Raw genomic sequence first — 19,034 nt, forward strand, 5'->3', positions numbered from 1 at the left:
TAGACCCCCATCCATCAGACTCCCATCCATCAGAATCCCATCAATCAGATTCCCATCAATTAAACCCCCATCAATCACACTCCCATCCATCAGACTCCCATCAATCAGACCCCCATCAATCAGAACCCCATCAATCAGACCCCCATCAATCAGACTAACAACAATTAGACCCACATCAATTAGACCCCCATCAATCAGACTCCCATAAATTATAAGCCCCTTCCATCAGACTCCCATCAATCAGACCCACATCAATCAGACTCCCATCAATCAGACCCCAATCAAAAAGACCCCATCAATCAGTCCCCCATCAATCAGACTCACAACAATTAGACCCACATCAATTAGACCCCCATCAATCAGACTCTCATCAATCAGAACCCCATCATTTAGAACCCAATCATTCAGACTTCCATAAAATATCAGCCCCATCCATCAGACTTCCATCAATCAGACCCCCATCAATCAGACTCGCATCAATCAGACCCAAATCAATCAGACTCCCATCAATTCGACACCCATCACTTAGACCCCCATCAATCAGACTCCCATCCATCAGACTCTCATCAATCAGACCCTCATCAATTAGACCCCCATCCATCACTCCCATCCATCAGAATCCCATCAATCAGATTCCCATCAATTAAACCCCCATCAATCAGACTCCCATCCATCAGACTCCCATCAATCAGACCCCCATCAATCAGAACCCCATCAATAACACTCCCATCTATCAGAACCCCATCAATCAGACCCCTATCAATTCGACCCCCATCAATTAGACCCCCATCAATCAGACACCCATCAATTAGACACATCAATTAGACACCCATCAATCAGGGCCCCATCAAACAGACTCCCATCATTTAGGCCCCCATCAATCAGACTCACAACAATTAGACCCACATCCATTAGACCCCCATCCATCAGACCGCCACCAATCAGATACCCATCAATTAGAGACCCATCAATCAAACTCACATCAAGCTGACAGCCATCAATTAGACCCCCATCAATCAGTCCCCCATCAGACTCACAACAATTAGACCCACATCAATTAGACCCACATCAATCAGACTCCCATCAATCAGACTCCCATCAATCAGACTCCCATCAATCAGACCCCCATCAATCAGACCCCATCAATCAGAACCACATTAATCAGAACCACATTAATCACACCCCCATCAATCAGAACCCCATCAATTACTCCCATCAATCAGACACCCATCAATCAGACTCCCATCAATTAGAACCCCATCAATCACACTCCCATCAATCAGACACCCATCAATCAGACTCACATCAATCAGACCCCCATCAATCAGACCCGCATCAATCAGACCCCTATCAATCAGAATCCCGTCAATCAGACCCCCATCAATCAGGCTCTCATCCATCAGACTCCCATCAATCAGACCCCCATCAATTAGACCCCCATCATTCAGACCCCATCAATCAGACCACATCAATTAGACACTCATCAATCAGACTCTCATCAATCAGACTCCCATCAATCAGACTCCCATCAATCAGACTCCCATCAATCAGACTCCCATCAATCAGACTCCCATCAATCAGACCCCCATAATCCCGACTCCCATCAATCAGGCCCCATCAATTAGACCATCAATCAGACCCCCATCAATCAGACTCACAACAATTAGACCCCCATGAATTAGACCCCCATCAATCAGACTCCCATCATTACGAACCCCATCAATCAGACCCCCATTAATCAGACACTCATCAATCAGACCCCCATCATTTCGAACCCCATCAATCAAACTCCCATAAATTGGTCCTCCATCCATCAGACTCCCATCAATCAGACTTCCATCAATCAGACTCCCATCAAACAGACTCCCATCAAACAGACTCCCATCCGTCAGACCCCCATCAATCAGACTCCCATCAATTAGACCCCCATCAATCAGACTCCCATCAATCAGCCTCCCATCAATCAGACCCCCATCAATCAGACCCCCATCAATCAGTCCTACCATCAATCAGACTCCCATGAATCAGACGCCCATCAATCAGACTCCCATCAAACAGACTCCCATCAAACAGACTCCCATCAAACAGACTCCCATCCGTCAGACCCCCATCAATCAGACTCCCATCAATTAGACCCCCATCAATCAGACTCCCATCAATCAGCCTCCCATCAATCAGACCCCCATCAATCAGTCCTACCATCAATCAGACTCCCATGAATCAGACGCCCATCAATCAGATTACCATCAATCAGACTACCATCATTCAGACTCGCATCAATTAGAGCCCCATCAATCAGACTCCCATCAATCAGACCCCATCAATCACACCCACATCAATCAGACGACCATAAAGCAAACTCCATCAATCAGACCCCCATCCATCAGACTCCCATCCATCAGACTCCCATCCATCAGACTCCCATCCATCAGACTCCCATTCATCAGACTCCCATCAATCAGACCCCCATCAATCAGACCCCCATCAATATCAGACTCCCATTATGCTGACCACCATCAATGAGACCCCCATCAATGAGACTCCCATCAATCAGACTTCCATCAATCAGACCCCCATCAATCAGACCCCCATCAATCAGACCCCTATCAATCAGACCCCTATCAATCAGACACCCATCAATCAGACACCCATCAATCAGACCCCATCAATCAGACCCCATCAATTAGACACTCATCAATCAGACACCGATCAATCAGAGCCCCATCAATCAGGCGCCCATCAATCAGGCGCCCATCAATCAGACCAGCATCAATCAGAACCTCATTAATCAGGCATCCATCAATCAGACCTTCAACAATTAGGCCACAATGAGTCCGATCCTCATCAATCAGTCTCTCATAAATCAGACCCCCATCTTTGAGACCCCCATCAGTCAGTTCCATCAATCTGAGCACCATCAATTCGATACATCAGTCTAACCCCATCAATCTAACATCCAGAATCAGACACGATTCTTCAGGGCCCATCAACTAGACCCCATAAATCTGACCCCTATCAATCATCCAATTCCAGAGCGCAATCAAACGCCTCATCCATCAAACCAGATCAATCAAAGCGCTTCAATAAGACACCCATCACACAGACACCACCAATCAAACACCCATCAATCAAATCCCATCATTCAAATAATAAAAATCTGACACCTTTGATAAGATCCCATGAATCTACTCCCATGAATCTACTCCCATCAATCTAACTGCAAACATTCAGAAACGGTCAATCAGATCCCCATCAATCAGACCCTTATCAATCAGACGGCAATCACTCAGACACCCATCCATCAGACTCCCATCAATCAGACCCCCATTAATCAGACCCCGATCAATCAGACTCCCATCAATCAGACCCCCATCAATCAGACCCCCATCAATCAGACTCCCATCAATCAGACTCCCATCAATCAGACTCCCATCAATCAGACTCCCATCAATCAGACTTCCATCAATCAGACTCCCATCAATCAGACTCCCATCAATCAGACTCCCATCAATCAGACTCCCATCAATCAGACTCCCATCAATCAGACTCCCATCAATCAGACTCCCATCAATCAGACTCCCAACCAGCAGACTCCCAACCAGCAGACTCCCAACCAACAGACTCCCAACCAGCACACTCCCAACCAGCACACTCCCAACCAGCACACTCCCAACCAGCACACTCCCAACCAGCAGACTCCCATCAATCAGACTCCCATCAATCAGACTCCCATCAATCAGACTCCCATCAATCAGACTCCCATCAATCAGGCTCCCAACAATCAGGCTCCCAACAATCAGACTCCCATCAATCAGACTCCCATCAATCAGACTCCCATCAATCAGACTCCCATCAATCAGACTCCCATCAATCAGACTCCCATCAATCAGACTCCCATCAATCAGACTCCCATCAATCAGACTCCCATCAATCAGACTCCCATCTAGCAGACTCCCATCTAGCAGACTCCCATCTAGCAGACTCCCATCTAGCAGACTCCCATCAAGCAGACTCCCATCAATCAGACTCCCATCAATCAGACTCCCATCAATCAGACTCCCATCAATCAGACTCCCACAATCAGACTCCCATCAGACTCCCATCAATCAGACTCCCATCAATCAGACCCCCATCAATCAGACCCCCATCAATCAGACTCCCATCAATCAGACTCCCATCAATCAGACTCCCATCAATCAGACTCCCATCAATCAGACCAGCATCAATCAGACCAGCATCAATCAGACCTTCATTAATCAGGCATCCATCAATCAGACCCTCAACAATTAGGCCGCAATGAGTCCGATCCTCATCAATCAGTCTCTCATAAATCAGACCCCCATCTCTGAGACCCCCATCAGTCAGTTCCATCAATCTGAGCACCATCAATTTGATATATCAGTCTCACCCCATCAATCTAACATCCAGAATCAGACAGGATTCTTCAGAGCCCATCAATTTGACCCCATAAATCTGACCCCTATCAATCATCCAATCCCAGAGCGCAATCAAACGCCTCATCCATCAAACCCGATCAAACAAAGCACATCAAGAAGACACCCATCACACAGACCCCACCAATCAAACACCCATCAATCAAATCCCATCATTCAAATAATAAAACTCAGACACCTTTGATAAGGTCCCATGAATCTACTCCCATCAATCTATCAGAAACGGTCAATCAGATCCCCATCAATCAGACGACAATCAATCAGATCCCCATCAATCAGACCGCCATCAATCAGACCGCCATCAATCAGACACCCAACAATCAGACACCCAACAATCAGACACCCAACAATAGACACCCAACAATCAGACCCCTATCAATTAGACCCCCATCAATCAGACCCCCATCAATCAGACCCCCATCAATCAGACCCCCATCAATCAGACCCCCATCAATCAGACCCACATCAATCAGACTCCCATCAATCAGAGTCCCATCAATCAGACTCCCATCAATCAGACTCCCATCAATCAGACTCCCATCAATCAGACCAGCATCAATCAGACCAGCATCAATCAGACCCTCATTAATCAGGCATCCATCAATCAGACCCTCAACAATTAGGCCGCAATGAGTCCGATCCTCATCAATCAGTCTCTCATAAATCAGACCCCCATCTCTGAGACCCCCATCAGTCAGTTCCATCAATCTGAGCACCATCAATTTGATATATCAGTCTCACCCCATCAATCTAACATCCAGAATCAGACAGGATTCTTCAGAGCCCATCAATTTGACCCCATAAATCTGACCCCTATCAATCATCCAATCCCAGAGCGCAATCAAACGCCTCATCCATCAAACCCGATCAATCAAAGCACATCAAGAAGACACCCATCACACAGACCCCACCAATCAAACACCCATCAATCAAATCCCATCATTCAAATAATAAAACTCAGACACCTTTGGTAAGGTCCCATGAATCTACTCCCATCAATCTATCAGAAACGGTCAATCAGATCCCCATCAATCAGACGCCAATCAATCAGACTCCCATCAATCAGACTCCCATCAATCAGACCCCATCAATCAGTTCCATATCAATCAGACCCCCTTCAATCAGAGTCCACCAATCAGGCTCCATCAATCAAATACCAATCAATCAACCCTTATAAATGAGGTCACCATGAATCTAACCCCATCAATCAGATTAATGTATCAGTCCCCATCAATGAAACCCATCTATCAGAATGCATTTGATCAGGTCCCCCTCAATCAGACACATCTTTCCCATTCCCGTCGACCGGACCCATATTGTGCAGTTCCAGGGTCCTTGGCAATGAACCCTTTAACCCAAGGTCGAAAAAATTCACGTTGGACCGTTTTGGTGACAGAAATTATATTTTATTCAGTGCAAGTGAGACTTGACCTATTGCAGCATCTGAGCAGCAGTTGAACAAGTCACAATTTTGGAGTTATATTACCCATTATGCCTTGGGTGGAGGTGGCGATCTCCACGAGCAAACCCCCGCCCGCCCTCATCCGATTGACTCTTTGTTCGGTCGGTGTCGCGCGCGTGGTTCCTCCTTGGCTCGTCTGAGGAATGGTCCCATGCTTGCAGCCGAATGCCTCTGCAACTTAAGTGGGCAGAAATTCGGCGTGGTTGCACCCCCAGTTAGCACCTGGCAGGGGTCATAAAGGGGCGCTTCGGTAGTAGCGTCGTGGTGGGGCAAAATTCACGCTGCACGACAATTTTGCCGGCCTCTTCCCCCTTGGAGCGCTATAGCGGAAGTTTCGGCAGAATCAACTGTTTAGCGCTTGATGACATTTTTCCGCTCCCCCAATACTTATGGACGCAAACGCTGCACTACGCAATTTCTAGCCCTGTTTGTTTGCAATAGGACAGAATGAGCAAAGGGGAACACCTCCAAGACACCAGCCTCAGGGCTGACGGCCCCAAGATCGCCTTCAGGTGCCTAAATATTTATATTTTTCCAAAACCAAACTCCTTCCTCTACGTCCAAAGTGACTGCAACCGTCATGGCAATTTATTCTTACCCAGCTTTTTCAGAATCTCGGTCTCTGGCTTTTAAATAAACACAGCCCAACATAAATAAAAAATACATATTTACATTTGGAATATAAATGCATATTAAACCCTTTTTACAATTCTAAACAAAGAAATCTTATTCTTCCTCCTCCGCCTTTCTGTCCAGCGAGGAGGAATCGACCCCCACCTCTTCGTAATCCTTCTCGAGTGAGGCCAAGTCCTCCCGTGCATCCTGGAACTCCCCTTCCTCCAGCCCCTCTCCCACGTACCAGTGGACAAAGGCCCGCTTGGCGTACATCTTGTCGAATTTGAGGTTGAGGCGGGTCCAAGCCATGGAAATGGCGGTGGTGTTGCTCAGCATACAAACAGCGCGCTGCACCTTTGCCAGATCGCCCCCTGGCACCACCGTCGGGGGCTGGTAGTTGATGCCAACCTGTGGGGGAAAAGAAAAACGTTACTCATGTTGGACTTTTTTCGGCATTCCTTCATGGGGTGCGGGCATAGCTGGCAATGTTGGCATTTACTGCCTATCAGCTGTGGCTCAGTGGGCAGCACTCTCGCCTCGGAGTCCGAAGGTTGCGGGTTCAAGTCCCACTCCAGGAACTTGAGCACAAAAAAAAATCTCGGCTGGCACTCCCAGTGCAGTGCTGAGGGAGCTCTGCACTGTCGGAGGTGTCGTCTTTTGGATGAGACGTTAAACCGAGGCCCCGTCTGCTCTCTCAGATGGACGTAAAATTTATCCCTCGGTCAACATCACAAACAGATTATCAGGTCATTATCACATTTGTGGGAGCTTGCTGTGCGCAAATTGGCGTCCGCGTTGCCTACATTACAACAGTGACTGCACTTCGAAAGTACTTCATTGGCTGTAAAGCGCTTTGGGACACCCTGAGGCCATGAAAGGTGCTATATAAATGCAAGACTTCCCTTGAGGAGGTGATGGTGGGCCACCTTCTTGAACCGCTGCAGTCCTTGTTGTGAAGGTGCCCCCCCCCACAGGGAGTGCCAGAATTTTGACCGTGTGACTGGGAAACCATGAGGATATATGTCCAAGGTGGAATGGTACGCGACTTGGGGGCCGGGGGCTGGGGGGTCTTTGAGGTGGTAGTCTGAGGAATTGTGAATGGAACTGAATGCTGTGCAGTCATCAGTGTACAGCCTCACTTCTGACTTTATGATGGCTCAGCGTCACGGGGGGGGTGGGGGTGGGGGGGGGGGGGCGGGACAAAGAATGGAATACCAGCTACAGTGGTAGGGGATTCAATAGTCCGGGGAGCAGACAAGAGTTTCTGCGGTCGCAGATGTGACTCCAGGATGGTATGTTGTCTCCCTGGTGCCAGGGTCAAGGGTGTCACTGAGCGGCTGCAGGGCATTCTGGGGGGAGAGGGTGAACGGCCAGAGGTCGAATTCCACATCGGTACCAATGACATAGGTGGGAAGAGGAATGAGGTCCTGCAGGCAGAGTTTAGGGAGCAAGGAGAGAGATTAAAAAGCAGGACCTCAAAAAGGTAGTAATCTCCGGATTACTCCCAGTGCCATGAGCTAGTGAGTACAGAAACAGGAAGGCAGAGCAGATGAATACGTGGCTGGAGAGATGCTGCAGGTGGGAGGGTTTTAGTTTCCTGAGGCATTGAGATCGCTTCTGGGTTAAGTGGGATCTGTACAAGCCGGACAGGTTGCACCTCAACAGAGCCGGGACCAATATCCTCACGGGGGGGGAGGGGGGTTGCTAGTGCTGTTGGGGAGGGTTTAAACGAGCTTAGCAGGGGGGATTGGAACCTGAGAATAGATTCAGTAGGGAGGGGAGTAAAGCTGGAATTAGAAAGCAAAAATAAAGAAAGTGAGTTTGAAGGAGAGGAAATAAGCAGGAAAAAAGGGCAAAAAAACAAAATTAAAGGCACTTTGTCTAAATGCATGTAGCATTTGTAACAAAATAGGTGAGTTGATGCCACAAATAGATACAAATGGGTATGATCTGATAGGCATTACAGAGACGTGACCAGGACTGGGAATTAAACATTCAGGGGTATTTGACAATCCGGAAGGACAGACAGAAAGGAAAAGGAGGTGGAGTAGCTCTGTTGATAAAGGATGGAATCACTGCAATAGTGAGAAACGATTATTGGCTCAAATGATCAGGATGTTGGGTGGAGATAAGGAACAATAAGGGAAAAAGTCACTGGTGGGCGTAATCTATAGGGCCCCTAACAGTAGCAACTCTGTTGGTCGGAGCATAAACCAGGAAATAGTGGAGGCTTGCAAAAAGGGAGCAGCAATAATCATGGATGATTTTAACTTCCATATTGATTGGACAAATGAAATTGGTCAGGGTAGCCTTGAGGAGGAGTTCATAGAGTGCATAAGGGACAGGTTCCTTGAGCAGTATGTAACGGAACCAACCAGGGAGCAGGCTATCTTAGATCTGGTCCTGTGTAATGAGACAGGATTAATAAACAATCTCCTAATAAAGGATCCCCTTGAATGACTGTTCATAGCATGATTGAATTTCAAATTCAGATGGAGGGTGAGAAAGTTGGATCTCTAACCAGCGTACTAAGCTTAAGTAAAGGAGACTATGAAGGTATGATGGCAGAGTTGGCTAAAGTGGACTGGGAAAATCGATTAAAGTGTAGGACGGTTGATGAACAGTGGAGTACATTTAAGGAGATATTTCACAACTCTCAAGAAAAATATATTCCAGTGAGCAGGAAAGGGTGTAAGAGAAAAGATAGCCGCCATGGCTAACTAAAGAAATAAAGATCGGTATCCAATTAAAAACAAGGACATACAAAGTGGCCAAAACTAGTGGGAGGACAGAAGACTGGGAAGCTTTTAAAAGCCAGCAAAGAATGATGAAGTAAACTTGCACAAAATATAAAAACAGATAGCAAGAGTTTCTATCGGTATATAAAAAGGAAAAGAGAGGCTAAAGTAAATGTTGGTCCCTTAGAGGACGAGACCGGGGAATTAGTAATGGGGAGCATGGAGATGGCAGAAACTCTGAACAAATATGCCAACAGTGCATAGTCAAGGGGCTATAGGGGGGGGAGGAACTTAACACAATCACAATCACAAAGGAGGTGGTACTCAGTAAGATAATGGGACTAAAGGCAGATAAATCCCCTGGACCTGATGGCTTGCATCCTAGGATCTTAAGAGAAGTAGCGGTAGGGATTGTGGATGCATTGGGTGTAATTTACCAAAATTCCCTGGATTCTGGGGAGGTCCCAGCAAATTGGAAAAGTTCAAATGTAACTCCCCTATTTAAAAAAGGAGGCAAACAAAAAGCAGGAAACTTTCGACCAGTTAGCCTAACATCTGTGGCTGGGAAAATGTTGGAGTCCATTATTAAAGAAGCAGTAGCAGGACATTTGGAAAAGCAAAATTCGGTCAGGCAGAGTCAGCATGGATTTATGCAGGGAAGTCATGTTTGATAAATTTGCTGTAATTCTTTGAGCATGTAACGAACAGGGTGGATAAAGGGGAACCAGTGGATGTGGTGTATTTGGACTTCCAGAAGGCATTTGACAAGGTGCCACATAAAAGGTTACTGCACAAGATAAAAGTTCACGGGGTTGGGGGTAATATATTAGCATGGATAGAGGATTGGCTAACTTACAGAAAACAGAGAGTCAGGATAAATGGTTCATTCTCTGGTTGGCAATCAGTAACTAGTGTGGTGCCACAGGGATCAGTGCTGGGACCCCAACTATTTACAATCTATATTAGCGACTTGGAAGAAGGGACTGAGTGTAACGTAGCCAAGTTTGCTGACGATACAAAGATGGGAGGAAAAGCAATGTGTGAGGAGGACACAAAAAATCTGCAAAAGGACAAAGACAGGCTCAGTGAGTGGGCAAAAATTTGGCAGATGGAGTATAATGTTGGAAAGTGCGAGGTCATGCATTTTGGCAGAACAAAAATCAAAGAGCAAGTTATTATTTAAATGGAGAAAGATTGGAAGTGCTGCAGTACTTGTGCATGAAACAAAAGGATAGTATGCAGGTACAGCAAGTGATCAGGAGGGCCAATGGTATCTTGGCCTTTATTGCAAAGGGGATGGAGTATAAAAGCAGGGAAGTCTTTGCTACAGCTATACAGGGTATTGGTGAGGCCACACCTGGAATACAGTTTTAGTTTTCATATTAACGAAAGGATATACTTGTTTTGGAGGCAGTTGAGAGAAGGTTCACTCGGTTGATTCCGGAGATGAGGGGGTTGACTTATGAGGAAAGGTTGAGGAGGTTGGGCGACTACTCATTGGAGTTCAGAAGAATGAGAGGTGATCTTATCGAAATGTATAAGATTATGAGGGGGTTTGACAAGGTGGATGCTGAGAGGATGTTTCCACTGATGGGGGAGACTAGAACTAGAGGGCATGATCTTAGAATAAGGGGCCGCCCATTTAAAACTGAGATGAGGAGGAATTTCTTCTCAGAGGGTTGTAAATCTGTGGAATTCACTGCCTCAGAGAGCTGTGGAAGCCGGGACATTGAATATATTTAAGACAGAGATAGACAGTTTCTTAACCGATAAGGGAATAAGGGGGTGGGCAGGGAAGTGGAGCTGAGTCCATGATCGGATCAGCCAGGATCGTATTAAATGGCGGAGCAGGCTCGAGGGACTGTATGGTCTACTCCTGCTCCTATTTCTTATGAGTTCATCGCGGCTGCCTGAGCTAGGCAAACCCAGTCCTCTCTATAAAACCACTTTCAACTACAGTTCACAATATCTTCCAATTCATGATTTCTTACAGGCAGGTCATGTCTAGCTGATCCAGTTAAATTTTACTGAGTAGGTCCTTAACATGGTTGGACAGAGAAGTGTCGAGGGATGTTATATGTGTGGAGTTCCAGGTGGCACTTGATAAACTTCCACACAAAGACTTGGCAAAGCTGAAAGCCCGTGGAATGGAGCGTAAACTTAAGATCGGTGGGTAATTGGTTTGGAGATAGAGATAAAGGGAATGTTCTCCACTTTGCGGGTTGTGACGAGTGTGTTCCCTTGGGAACTGTGCTGGAGCCTTGGCTTTTGCACCATAGGTAGTTTGATGTAGACTTTGATGAAGTAATAGGGAGAAATATATCCAGAAACATAGAATATAAAAGGAGTCAGATATAAAATAAATCAACCATTCTATAAGATCATGGCTGATCCTTCACCTCAGTACCCCTTTCCCGCTTTCTCTCCATACCCCTTCATCCCTTTAGCTGTAAGGGCTATATCTAACTCCCTCTAACTGGCATCAACAACTCTCTGCGGCAGGGAATTTCACAGGTTAACAACTCTCTGAGTGAAGAAGTTTCTCCTCATCTCAGTCCTAAATGGCCTACCCCTTATCCTAAGACTGTGTCCCCTGGTTCTGGACTTCCCCAACATCGGAAACATTCTTCCCGCATCTAACCTGTCCCGTCCCGTCAGAATCTTGTACATTTCGATGAGATCCCCTCTCATTCTTCTAAACTCCAGTGTATAAAGGTCCAGTTGATCCAGTCTCTCCCAATATGTCAGTCCAGCCATCCCTGGAATCAGTCTGGTGAACCTTCGCTGTACTCCCTCAATAGCAAGAACGTCCTTCCTCAGATTAGGAGAACAAAACTGAACACAATATTGCAGGTGAAGCCTCACCAAGGCCCTGTACAATGGCAGTAAAACCTCCCTGCTCCTATACTCAAATCCCCTAGCTATGAAGGCCAACATACCATTTGCCTTCTTCACCACCTGCTGTACCAGCATGCCAACTTTCAATGACTGATGAACCATGACAACCAGGTCTCGTTGCACCTCCCTTTTTCCTAATCTGCCGCTATTCAGATAATATTCTGTCATCGTGTTTTTGCCACCAAAGTGGATAAGCTCACATTTATCCACATTATACTGCATCTGCCATGCATTTGCCCACTCACCTAACCTGTCCAAGTCACCCTGCAGCCTCTTAGCATCCTCCTCACAGCTCACACTGCCACCCAGTTTAGTGTCATCTGCAAACTTGGAGATATTACACTCAATTTCTTCATCCAAGTCATTGATATAGATTGTAAAGAGCTGGGGTCCCAGCACTGAGCCCTGCGGTACCCCACTAGTCACTGCCTCCCATTCCGAAAAGGACCCGTCTATCCCGACTCTCTGCTTCCTATCTGCCAACCAATTCTCTATCCACGCCAGTACATTATCCCCAATACCATGTGCTTTGATTTTGCACACCAATCTCTTGTGTGGGACCTTGTCAAAAGCCTTTTGAAAGTCCAAATACACCACATCCACTGGTTCTCCCTTGTCCACTCGACTAGTTACATCTTCAAAAAATTCCACAAGATTTGTCAAGCATGATTTCCCTTTCATAAATCCATGCTGACTTGGACCGATCCTGTCACTGCTTTCCAAATGTGCTGCTATTTCATCTTTAATAATTGACTCCAACATTTTCCCCACTACTGATGTCAGGCTAACGGGTCTATAATTACCCATTTTCTCTCTCCCTCCTTTTTTAAAAAGTGGTGTTACATTAGCTACCCTCCAGTCCATGGGAACTGATCCAGAGTCAATAGATTGTTGGAAAATGATCACCAATGCATCCACTATTTCTAGGGCTACTTCCTTAAGTATTCTGGGATGCAGACAATCAGGCCCCGGGGATTTATCGGCCTTCAATCCCATCAATTTCCCCAACACAATTTCCCACCTAATTAGGATATCCTTTAATTCCTCCTTCTCACTAGACCCTCAGTCCCCGAGTACATCCGGAAGGTTATTTGTGTCTTCCTTCGTGAAGACAGAACCAAAGTATTTGTTCAATTGGACTGCCATTTCTTTGATCCCCATTATAAAGTCACCCGAGTCCGACTGCAAGGGACCTACTTTTGTCTTCACTAATCTTTTTCTCTTCACATATCTATAGAAGCTTTTGCTGTCAGTTTTTATGTTCCCAGCAAGCTTCCTCTCGTACTCTATTTTCCCCCTCCTAATTAAACCCTTAGTCCTCTGCTGAATTCTAAATTTCTCCCAGTCCTCTGATTTGCTACTTTTTCTGGCCAATTTATATGCCTCTTCCTTGGATCTAACATTATCCTTAATTTCCCTTGTTAGCCATGGTTGAGCCACTTTCCCTGTTTTATTTTTACTCCAGACAGGGATGTACAATTGTTGAAGTTCATCCATGTGATCTATAAATGTTTGCCATTGCCTATCCACTGTCAACCCTTTAACTATTACTCGCCAGTCTATTCTAGCCAATTCAGGCCTCATGCCGTTTAAGTTAGCTTACCTTACCTTAAGTTCAGGACCCTAGTTTCTGATTTAACTGTGTCACTCTCCACCTTAATAAAGAATTCTACCATATTATGGTCACTCTTCCCCAAGGGGCCTCGCACAACAAGATTGCTAATTAGTTCCTTCTCATTACACATCACTCAGTCTAGGATGGCCAGCTCTCTAGTTGGTTGCTCGACATATTGGTCGAGAAAACCATCCCTTATACACTCCAGGAAATCCTCCTCCACCGCATTACTACCAGTTTGGTTAGCCCAATCAATATGTAGATTAAAGTCGCCCATGATAACTGCTGTACCTTTATTGCACATATCCCTTATTTCTTGTTTGATGCTGTCCCCAACCTCACTGCTACTGTTTGGTGGTCAGTGCACAACTCCCACTAGCGTTTTTCGTCCTTTGCTATTCCGTAACTCCACCCATACCGATTCCACATCATCCAGGCTAATGTCCCTCCTTGCTATTGCATTAATTTCCTTTTTAACCAGCAACGCCACCCCGCCTCCTTTCCCTTTCTGTCTATCCTTCCTAAATGTTGAATACCCTGGATGTTGAGTTCCCAGCCTTGGTCACCCTGGAGCCATGTCTCCGTGATGCCAATTACATCATATCCGTTAACTGCTGTTTGTGCAGTTAATTCGTCCACCTTATTCCGAATACTCCTCGCATTGAGGAATAGAGTCTTCAGGCTTGTCTTTTTAACACACTTTGCCACTTTAGAATTTTGCTGTAATGTGACCCTTTTTGTTTTTTGCCTCGAGTTTCTCTGCCCCCCCCGCCCCCCCCCCCACTTTTACTATTCTCCTTTCTAAATGTTGCCTCTGCCTCCCTTTTATTTCCCTGCATAGGTTCCCATCCCCCTGCCATATTAGTTTAACTCCTCCCCAACAGCACTAGCAAACACTCCCCCGAGGACATTGGTTCCGGTCCTGCCCAGGTGCAGACCGTCCGGTTTGTACTGGTCCCACCTCCCCCAGAACCGGTTCCAATGTCCCAGGAATTTGAATCCCTCCCTTCTGCACCACTCCTCAAGCCACGTATTCATCTGAGCTATCCTGCAATTCCTCTGACTAGCACATGGCAGTAGTAGCAATCCTGAGATTACTACTTTTGAGGTCCTACTTTTTAAATTTAGCTCCTAGCTCCCTAAATTCGTCTCGTAAGGACCTCATCCCGTTTTTTACCTATATCGTTGGTACCTATATGCACCACGACAACTGGCTGTTCACCTTCCCTTTTCAGAATGTCCTGCACCCGCTCCGAGACATCCTTGACCCTTGCACCAGGGAGGCAACATACCATCCTGGAGTCTCGGTTGTGGCCGCAGGAACGCCTATCTATTCCCCTTACAATCGAATCCCCTATCACTATAGCTCTCCCACTCTTTTTCCTGCCCTCCTGTGCAGCAGAGCCACCCACGGTGCCATGAACTTGGCTGCTGCTGCCCTCCCCTGATGAGTCATCCCCCTCAACAGTACCCAAAGCGGTGTATCTGTTTTGCAGGGGGATGACCGCAGGGGACCCCTGCACTACCTTCCTTCCACTGCTCTTCCTGTTGGTCACCATTTACTATCCTGCTGTGTACCCTTTACCTGCAGTAAGACCAACTCACTAAACGTGCTATTCACGTCATTCTCAGCATCGTGGATGCTCCAGAGTTCATCCACCTGCAGCTCCAGTACCGCAGGGTTGTAGATGGCACCCAGTCAGGAGGCACAGCAAGTTGAGGGAACAGAAAACTGCAAAGGGACACGGACAGATAAATGGGAGAATCTGCAGCAGAAGGAGATCTGTGCATTTTTTGGAAATGTCTTCACTGGATGTTGGTGTCGCTGGCAAGGCCAGCATTAATTGCCCATCCCTAATGGCCTTCGAGAAGGTGAGCCACATTCTTGAAGACTACAGGGCAGTTAAGAGTCAACCACATTGCTGTGGGTTTGGAGTCACATGTAGACTCCCATCATCATGGGCAGTCCCTTGAAATTGAGGAAGACTTGCTTCCACTCTGAAAAGTGAGTCCTTAGGTGACTGAACAGACCAATACGGGAATTACAGTCTCTGTCACAGGTGGGACAGACAGTGGTTGAGGGAAGGGGAGGGTGGGACTGGTTTGCCGCACGCTTCTCCGCTGTCTGCGCTCGTTTTCTGCACGCTGTCGGCGACGAGACTCGAGGTGCTCACCGCCCTCCCGGATGCACTTCCTCCACTTAGGGTGGTCTTTGGCCAGGGACTCCCAGGTGTCGGTGGGGATGTTGCATTTTATCAGGGAGGCTTTGAGGATGGTCCCTTGTAACGTTTCCTCTGCCCACCTTCGGCTCGCTTGTCGTGAAGGAGTTTCGAGTAGAGCGCTTGCTTTGGGAGTCTCGTGTCTGGGCATGCGGACAATGTGGCCTGCCCAGCGGAGCTGGTCGAGTGTGGTCAGTGCTTCGATGCTGGGGATGTTGGCCTGGTCGAGGACGCTAACGTTGGTGCGCCTGTCCTCCCAGGGGATTTGTAGGATCTTGAAGAGACATCGTTGGTAGTACTTCTTCAGAAATTTGAGGCGTCTACTGTACATGGTCCATGTCTCTGAGCCATACAGGAGGGCGGGTATCACTACAGCCCTGTAGACCATGAGCTTGGTGGCAGATTTGAGGGTCTGGTCTTCAAACACTCTCTTCCTCAGGCGACCGAAGACTCCGCTGGCGCACTGGAGGCGGTGTTGGACCTCATCGTCGATGTCTGTCCTCGCTGAGGCTCCTGCGGTAGACTAGACCAGGTAAGGGAGGCAGATTTCATTCCTGAAAGGACATTGGTGAACCAAATGGGTTTTTAACGGCAAATTTCTCTGTCACCATTACTGATACAAGACTTTTTAATTCCAGATTAATTTAATTAACTGAATTTCAATTCCCTCGCTGCCGTGGTGGGATTTGATCTCACGTCGCCTGATCATTAGTACAGGCCTCGGGATTTCTAGTCCAGTAATGTAACCACACTGCTACCACTCCTGTGTTTCAGGATCATTCATGGAATGTTGGCCTTTATCTCATGGAGACTGGAATAAAATGGGGAGGAGTTTATGATTCCGTTGTATACAGCCTTGTGGCCAGACCCCATCTGGAATACTGCGCCCAATTTTGGGTATCCCACTCCAAGGAGGATATATTGGAGTGGGTACAGCACAGATTCACCAGAATGATAGCTGGGCTAAGAGGGATACATTAGGAGAACTGCTTTTTAAAATTCATTCCGGGATATGGGTGTCGCTGGCAAGGCTCAGCATTTATTGGCCATCCCTAATCGCCCCTTGAGAAGGTGGTGGTGAGCCTCCTTCTTGAACCGCTGCAGTCCGTGTGGTGAAGGTGCTCCCACAGTGCTGTTAGGGAGGGAGTTCCAGGATTGTGACCCAGCGACAATGAAGGAATGGCCGATATATTTCCAAGTTGGGATGGTGTGTGTGACTTGGAGGGGAACGTGGACGTGGTGGTGTTCCCATGGACCTGCTGCCCTTGTCCTTCTAGGTGGTCGAGGTGCTGCTGAAGAAGCCTTGGCGAGTTGCTGCATTGCATCTCGTAGATGGACCATGTACAGTAGACACCTCAAATCGCTGGAGAAATATCACCAACGATGTCTCCGCAGGATCCTGCAAATCCCCTGGGAGGACAGACGCACCAACGTTAGCGTCCTCGACCAAGCCAACATCCCCAGCATCGAAGCACTGACCCCACGCGACCAGCTCTGTTGGGCAGGGCCACATTGTCCGCATGCCCCGACACGAGACTCCCAAAGCAAGCGCTCTACTCAGAACTCCTGCATGGCAAGCGAGCCCCAGGTGGGCAGAGGAAACGTTTCAAGGACACCCTCAAAGCCTCCTTGATGAAATGCAACATCCCCACCGACACCTGGGAGTCCCTGGCCAAAGACCAGTCCACCCTAAGTGGAGGAAGAGCATCCGGGAGGGCGCTAAGCACCTCGAGTCTCGTCGCCGAGAGCATGCAGAAACCAAGCGCAGGCAGCGGAAGGAGCGTGCGGCAAACCTGTCCCACCCTCCCCTTCCCTCAACCACTGTCTGTCTCACCTGTGACAGAGACTGTAATTCCCGTATTGGGCTGTTCAGCCACCCGAGAACTCAGTTTTAGAGTGGAAGCAAGTCTTCCTTGATTCTGAGAAACTGCCTATGATGATGATGAGATGGCACACACTAAGTACAAGGTCTCATGGCAACACCCTCGCTCCAAGCGCTGGCATCTGTTAGACGATGTCATCGTCCGAGCGAGGGACCGCAAGGACATCCGCATCACCCGCGCCATGACAGGAGCTGACGCCTGCGAGATGGACCACCGCCTAACCCGCTCGGTCATTTCCATCAATGTAGCCCCAAAACAGCAACAGCAACACTGCCACAGGAAAATCAATGGTGGAGCACTCAAAGACCCTGCTAAGAAAGCCCTATTCAGCCAGCAATTCACTCCCAACCTGACGACCCCCAGTGAACCGGAGACGCAGAGAGTCCACCGCGCCTGGTCTGCCCTCAAGGCCTCCATAATCAACATCTGTCACTCCACCAGGAAACATCAAGACTGGCTCGACGAGAACAACCAGGAGATCCAAGAGCTGATAAGCCGCAAACGCAAGGCATTCTTGAACTGGAAACAGCAACACAACAGAACAAGAAAGCAGCTCTCGAGACGTCTCAAGGCCGAGGTCCAATATAAAACTCACGACCTAAAGAACAGATGGTGGGTGCAAAAAGCACAGGAGATCCAGCAACTAGCCGACAGCCACGACGTGCGTGGATTCTTCAGCGCAATCAAGACCACCTACGGCCCAAGCACCCAAGGTCCTACCCCACTGAGGGCCAAGAACGGAGAGGTACTCATCAGGGACAGAGAGGCAGTCAGTGCCTGCTGGAAGGAGCACTTCGAAGGTTTTCTTAACCGAGCCTCTGTCTTTGACGCAAGTGTCCTCGACTCTGTCCCACAGCATGCCACCGACTACCACCTCAGCACAACCCCAGCCCGGCACAAGGTAGAAAAGGCCACCCAACAACAGAAGAATAACAAGGCCTCAGGAGCAGATGGAATCTCCGCCGAGGCACTAAAGCATGGCGGAGAAGCACTCTTGTCTCAAATCCATGAACTCATTGCTCTTATTGGGAAGGAGGGGAGCATGCCAGGGGACCGCAGAGACGCTGTAATCGTGACCATCTTCAAGAACGGTGACAAGACCGATTGCGATAATTACAGAGAAGCTTCCCTGCTGTCTGCCACAGGGAAC

At 47.7% G+C, this 19,034-nt stretch overlaps 1 protein-coding gene across 3 annotated transcripts in view; it reads right to left on the bottom strand.

Moving 5' to 3' along the window:
* Positions 1-5,838: 5,838 nt before the first annotated feature.
* Positions 5,839-19,034, bottom strand: part of LOC139240514 (tubulin alpha-3 chain-like) — a 60,545-nt gene continuing 47,349 nt past the window's right edge. For all 3 annotated transcript variants that reach the window (XM_070869056.1, XM_070869058.1, XM_070869055.1), the window contains exon 5: positions 5,839-6,939. In XM_070869056.1, coding sequence (XP_070725157.1) covers positions 6,643-6,939 — 297 coding nt within the window. In that variant the 3' untranslated portion in view covers positions 5,839-6,642. The remainder of the gene's footprint in view (positions 6,940-19,034) is intronic.

This window comes from Pristiophorus japonicus, chromosome 32 (genome assembly GCF_044704955.1).
Source record: "Pristiophorus japonicus isolate sPriJap1 chromosome 32, sPriJap1.hap1, whole genome shotgun sequence".
In the NCBI taxonomy this organism is placed as follows: Eukaryota; Metazoa; Chordata; class Chondrichthyes; family Pristiophoridae; genus Pristiophorus; species Pristiophorus japonicus.